Here is a 6,788-nt window from a genome sequence, read left to right on the forward strand (position 1 = left end):
TGCTGCTCCCAAACTTAAAACTCACACCTTCCTCTGCCCTCCGTGTTCCAACCCGTCATCTTCAATGGAGAACGCGGTCGTGTCTGTACGAGACCAAGCCCCAGGCCAAAGGACGACAGCCTCATGATCAGCTCCGCATTTTCGCTCCACGTCTTCCTTCCTGGCTTGATGTTTCCTGCTCGGCCCCACGGTCTTGCCAAATTTCGCCCCTGAAGCACGTATTTCTTCACCAGCACTCGTCTGTGGCGCTATTCTGTTCGGTACGTGAACGTGTTGATGGTAAGTTTCGTTGTGTTTTCACCTTCAAATGCTCATTTTCCCTCAGATGAAACTTCACCCCTTCCGGTTTGTCCATCGAGCACCGCCAACAATGCAACTGCCGTTGTGATGCCTCGCTGTCAACATCCTCCCGAAACCAGTAGAAATATCGCTCAGCGCGATTCTTGGGTGAGTTCTGTGCTATCCTCACGTCTAAACGCTAAATTAGCATTCAGATAATGACACAAGCTTGGATTCACAACAACAACTCTTGCGTCGCCATCGACGCCATCATCAAGACCCGGCGTCGCAAAGCATTTTCTCTCTACAATCTTACCCCCAACAGCGCTGGTTATTTTCCGGAGCTTGCCTGCGGCGGCCGGGGTTTCGACGGCAGGAGGCACAGCGCAGGCTGCCTCGCCGTCAGTGATTTCCAAGCTCTGATTTTTTCGAGTTTGCTGCTGCCATCGACGCCATCATCAATTCCCGCAGACCCCGCCATTTTCTCTCGAAAATCTTGCCCCACAGCACTGTTTATTTTCTGGAGCTCGCCTGCGGCGCCAGAATTTTGACAGCAGGAGGCCCAGCGTTCTTCCTGTTTCTGCTCCCTGGCCGTGCTTGATCATGGTGGGTAAATCCACCTTATTCGTTGCAAGATAACTGATTCCAAGGTCAGTATCCTGAACACGTCGCTCGTCTCGCTCCAAATTACGCCATCAATGATGCGATCAGCCCATTTTCCGACGATTCTGGGGACGTCATTTGGACTGAAAAAAACGCGTTATAACGCGTAATTTTTTTCCAGGATTTTGCCGCCGGAGGCCGCATACGGGAGAACTTTCAACGCAAATATTGGCGGCAGTGCGCTGCCTTCTCCCACCATCGTAAGTTTCAAACTCATCTTTTGTTCCCGTTGCTTACACCATATCTGCACTATCAGGCCGCGTTGGTCTTCTCCTTCACCAGCCATCCCCGCGATAATTTGCTTGCAGCGCTACCGACACCATTGACCTGGCGCCTTCAGCTTGCATGTCGGAAAAGACAGGAAACAGGCACGCACCTGCGGTAGACCGGCGCTCCACATTCTGATTTTTCACCTTCGGCTGAGCGTTGCTGATTCAGAGGCGACTAAAGGTGTGGGAGAGAAGGCCTCGGACCACTTGGTGGGAGAAGACAAATGATTTTTCGACCAGTGCGTGAGGAGGTTACTCGGAGTCTTGATTTAAAAGACTAACCAAAAGTATTCCACTCTGAAACAATGCAGATATGGCTCGCTATCCGTTGCTCTCCACAGTAAGCATGATGTGCGAGCTGTAAGCATTGTTGGTGGTCAGAAAAAAAGAAATGATGCGCCGTGCCAATTCCCGATCACACCGTCCTTTGCTGACTACCACGACGAGTCAACAACTCAGCCCACTTATCGCTACCTGCGGACATCTCTCAAACATGTTCCGGTTACCCGTCTCTCATCCAGTCTCATCGGACATTTCGCAGCGGGCAGAGAGTGACGCGTCATCATTATCGACTTTGGCCTCGATTTGAAAACAAATCCTACGTATACCCCCCGGCACGACAACTCATTGCACATTACGAGGGTGGAAGGCGCGGGCGCCACCAGCGGTGCTGTCGACGCGTGTGCCCGTGGTATCGTCGAAGTCTGACGTCTTGCTTTATAAGGAGCCAGCTTACTGAGCTTACAGAGCCACCGATATTCACCGTATTTTCTGACCATGACCATCACCAAGGACCCTGCTGCTCCTCTTGTCGCTGTTGTAGGCGCTACTGGGACCCAAGGCGACAGCGTTGTCCTCGCCCTCACCGAATCCGACAAACCATATCGAATTCGCGCATTCACCCGCGACGAGTCGAAACCCGCGGCGAAAGCATTGGCGGAGAAGGGCATCGAGGTGGTCGCGGTAGCATTGTCGGTGGAGAATAGCGGTGCCGTATTCAAGGCGTTTGAAGGGGCGGACTATACTTTCGTGTGTGCTACCCTTTCTCTGTCAGATTCGTCCTTATATGCTCTTTAGCTTGTCACCAACTGGGCGGAACACGGAGACCCACCACGAGTGAGTTGTTACAGTCCTCAACTCATTGCATCAACTCTCTCCAGGAAACCACCGAAGGCAAGCTCATGATCGACGCTGCAAAAGCCGCAGGTGTCAAGGGCATCGTCTGGTCCGGGCTGCCCAGCATCGACGCTCTGTCTGGCGGCAAATACAAGAACGTGGGCCATTTTGAAAGCAAAGCACGCGTCTCCGACTACGGCCGCGCTTCTGGTGTCCCTTTCGTCGACATCCAGGCTGGCGGGTACGCGAGCAACATGCGCACCTTCATGCGTCCAGTCAAAATCTCCGAGGACACTTGGGCAGTCAATCTTCCCCTGCCCCCGACAACGCGGATGCCCATTATTGACGCTGAGCGAGACTATGGCCTGTTTGTCTGTAAGGCACTCGAGCTGCCGGTCTTTCCTGACAAACAGACGTGGGCGACGTTTGGCGAGCTGATCAGCTTTGAGGACCAGACGAAGCAGCTTTCGGAGGGTGACGTTTTCGCAAGGTGGTTCTGTTTCGATGGTTGATCGTTCTCCAGCGACTGGCAAGAAGGTCGTCTTCAACCAGATACCATCTGCAGTCTTTGGCGAAGGAGTCAAGAGTGCCGGTACTCCGCCACATATTGCGCTGGCCATCGAAGAGGTCTTCACATCTGTCGGCGAGTTTGGATGTACGATCTTCCTTCTCTTTTCCATTTTGATGAATACTAACTTCTTGCTCGATAGACTTTTCGGAAGGCACTGTGATCTCGTAGGAGGGGCTCGCTCGCCAACCGCGCACGTGGAAGCAGTACGTGCAGGCTCAAGATTGGAGCGATGTGCTCCTTTGAGCGTTCTGTACAAGCATTTTGGAGAGTTTAGGTGTAGGCTTTTGTCCCTGCACAAACGGGAAATGTACTGATGTGTTCTGCTAGACTACACCGACGATGCCGTTCAGCTTGGAAATGGTCTATTGCACTGCCAACCTGTGGTGCGCCATTTCCTCGCCACCGACCTCGAGCCGTCCGCCGCCGGTACGTGCCCGAACCGGGTAGCCACGTCTTTCCTCTTATCCACCACGCAAACCGCAGGTCCCCACGCGTTGACGTTGACCCCTTCCAAAACGCTCTGTCGGCCGGCAGCCACGTGCCCGGATCGCGGGGTCGACTACGCCAATCTCGCACCGGCATCAACAACAACAACCAGCTGCTCGTCCCTCGACGCCGAACCGACCTTTACAGGGGCTGCTCTTACTGGGGGTGTCCGGATATCTTTACAACCGCCGCGCAACACTATTGACGGCGCCATTTGCTTACACAGTCGCTCTCCTGCGCAACAGTGCTGTGCTCATGCCAACGCTTCACCAGAAGAACCAACGACTGTGGTAAGTTTTGTACTCTTTCTCATGTTTTACCTTCTCATTTCTTATCCCCAGACCATTTCCCCTCGCCCGAACAGCCATTTTTTGCTGGAGCTCGCCTGCGGCGGCGCCGTTGAAGCCGACGATGCTACCCACCAGCGGCATTGATCTGGGGCACACACGCCAACGTGAATCCTAAGCTGCAGATGTTGCCCATACAATGTGTGTTGCGCTCCCACAATTTGCCCCCGCAACAGCCATTTCTCGCTAGAGCGAGCCTGCGGCACCAAATCCTCTGTCATTGCACGTAGTTGCGAGTTTCAATCACTTCCCCCCCCAAACTTGTCCCTCGCAACACCCATTTTTTGCTGGAGCTCGCCTGCGGTGCTGTAGATACCCTGGTTGACCATACTGCTCACCAGCGGCAGTGGCCACGAACGCGGCCCTCTCCGTCGTCGCTGACTCCAGACTCGATCATGAGGACGAACATGCCCGACAACGTATGTTAATGTTGCTGAGAAAGAAGTTCCAACAGAACCAAGGTTGTTGGAGAAACCGAAGATGGGCCTAAAGAAATCCATGATTCATGGGGTGACCAAAGACAAAGTTCGTTCAGGTTCAACTACGCACCATCCGTTGTTGATAGCTCTGAAGTTGGCGTTGTTCAGGTTAGAGAGCTGTCCATTATAAACGAACGCGGCTCGCATCCTGGAGGCATTATCGCCGCTCTGCCATGTCAACCCATTTGCGTTCAATGTTGACCAGACGGCCGTGCCCCAGTTGGGGTAGTCGCCGCTTTCGCTGAACTGTGTGGGGCTCTGTGTTTGGATCGTGAATGTCTGTAGATTTCCACCCGTGACCGAAACGGAGTTGTCGACAGCCCACGATGCGACCTTGGAGGAGTCGGCATTTGCCCATATAATACTACTTCATAGCACGTGCGGTGGACTGGGAGTTCTTCTCTCAGCTTACCCATAGCGGACATGCGTCTCATACTTATCTCGTCAGCAGCTTGAGATGCTGTCGACGGACTCGGATAGAAGCGACGACGATGAGGATGACGAGGAAGATTATGACGACTTCGACTCGGATGACTACTCTGACAAAATGGAAGATGTCGAGACTCCTCCAAGTCGTGACCATTTCGACGGGCTGTCAAATTGTAGTGGCTGCTCATCGAGAAGCCCGACCCCAGCCTCGCTAGAAATCGCTGGGGATCCCGCCCAACTTACGATAACGGGAATAACTGGCAGCGATGACGCACAGCTCTACCATGCAGTGTTGGACATGGGCGGTACCAACCAACGGTCGATTTTGCTGAAGGCCATTGCACGAACACGAGCAAGTGATTTAGCTGACAAACTCGCTACATATGAACGACTCGATGCGAGAACGTCAGCAAACAAGTCCCCCAGCCTCGTTCCACAGTGCTTGGGTGCTTTCGAAGACCCGCATTGTGCCTGGGTGGGAGCTATACTCGAGCATTCGGAGAGCTGCCCGCCATTCGATGCGTTATCCCCACCGAGAAGTAAGCGGGATTAATCATCACAAGATTGTTTGCTAATTATAATGTGCTCAGAAACGATGTGTATAATGCTCTGCGCCGTCTCCATAGCCTGGGTGTGCAACCGGCTCTTTTCGCGATGAACATGTGAGAAGGAGTGCCAACGGGGACTGGTGGATAAGGGAACTGGAGAGCGCCAAAGAGGAGGCGCGGTTGAGCGATCTGGTGGTGCGGGAGTATGCGGGTTTCGTCAGGGACGGCCGCAAAAGCACAGCATCGCTTGCAACAAGCCCGGTCATCAAGACTTTTCAAGACAGACTACCACCCTGGTCGAGCCCAAGGAGACTATCGAGTCGCAAAAGACCCAGTTAGCGGAGTGAATTGGCTTGGTGGGTGTTTGTTCCCCCAGCGATTATACTGAAAGATCGTGTAGCGTATGGTGCTGCTACAATGTGCTATTCTATTAGGCTCCTTGTTGCTCTTTCATCTCCATATCCACCGATCATTTGGCCTTAAACTGTCGAAACCTAGTGTGTCTTCTGAAAAGGATGCGGTAGCTAGCGAGAGCAAGGACGCACACAAGGTTCAAGACTTGAATCTTGATAGTGTTCTCTTCATCTTCTGGTTCGTCTTCAGTATAAAACCAACGACAGGCTGACTGGCGAGATCCAGGAAGCGGGCTTGGAGCTGAATCTGACTGGAGCGCAAGTTCTAATGTCGAACTGAAATGCCCACCTCGAGGATAGTGATGAACAGGGCCCCAATGTCTATATTAACAGTCTACCGCTTTCAAGACCAGCTCCTCACCATCGTCGCCAACTTCGATGAGGTCATTAGTGTGTGGACTTTCACGTGCGGCGGACCAGTTCAAAGGCTGTGTGTGGGCGCTAGTAGGAAATAGCATGCATGTGCAAAGCCTTATACCATGTATTATACTGGTTGCAGGTCAATGTAATGTAATTGAAGCAAATGGGGATTGAAGTTAATTAAGTATGCCGGCTGATTGCCTTGATAGCTAATTTGCATGCCGGAAAAAATATTATCGGCCGGATCACAGATCCGAGTGCTACATTTTCTGAAAATTTTCTGTGACAGAAAATTGGAAATCTTCTGACCCGGAAAATTTCCAGAAGATTCTCAGAAGATTGATGGAAAATTCTAAATTTTCCGTGACAGAAAATCCTCGGAAAATCTTCAGAAGATCTTCAGAAAATTTCAAATTTTCTGTGCATTTTCTGGGGCAGAAAATGCATCAATGTCCGTAGTGATACCGGGTTGTGGTGGAACCATAGGCTTTCTGGAGGGGATGAATTTGGCCGTATGGTTGGCATATTCAGTCCAAGCCACATGAGTATCGGCTCTTATCTTCGAGCAATCGATTAAAGTTGAGTCGAAGTCCAAAGATCCGGTGTCTCCTGCTACACCTGATACCCAATCGTTCGTTTGGGGGTTTCGATGTCCTGGGGCATGCTTCCAATCACCTGTATTCCTCCGCTCCTCCGTTTCATCAAAGCGAAAGGTGATTGACTGGAGAAAGAGCACAGGGTCGAGTCGGAAGTTGTAGGATTTTGGGAGTTGAGATAGGACAAAATAGACAATAAGAAGGAGTGTTCGAACGATAAAGGTGGCGTGAG

The 6,788-nt window shown here is 52.0% G+C and overlaps 2 protein-coding genes across 2 annotated transcripts; both read left to right on the plus strand.

Moving 5' to 3' along the window:
• Positions 1-1,988: 1,988 nt before the first annotated feature.
• Positions 1,989-3,066, plus strand: MIND_00229300 (uncharacterized protein; the record flags this gene model as incomplete). The annotated part of the gene is made up of 5 exons (XM_037359179.1): positions 1,989-2,240; positions 2,289-2,327; positions 2,372-2,801; positions 2,851-2,982; positions 3,038-3,066. 5 exons carry the CDS (start codon positions 1,989-1,991, stop codon positions 3,064-3,066), a joined length of 882 nt encoding a protein of 293 aa, XP_037224274.1.
• Positions 3,067-4,667: 1,601 nt separating this feature from the next.
• MIND_00229400 (uncharacterized protein) lies at positions 4,668-5,297 on the plus strand (the record flags this gene model as incomplete). Its single annotated transcript, XM_037359180.1, has 2 exons — positions 4,668-5,178; positions 5,230-5,297. The coding sequence occupies 2 exons, from the start codon at positions 4,668-4,670 to the stop codon at positions 5,295-5,297; spliced, it is 579 nt and encodes a 192-aa protein (XP_037224275.1).
• Between the last annotated feature and the right edge of the window lie 1,491 nt (positions 5,298-6,788).

Source organism: Mycena indigotica, assembly GCF_014461135.1.
Source record: "Mycena indigotica strain 171206Taipei chromosome Unknown Mind.scaff0002, whole genome shotgun sequence".
NCBI lineage: Eukaryota > Fungi > Basidiomycota > Agaricomycetes > Agaricales > Mycenaceae > Mycena > Mycena indigotica.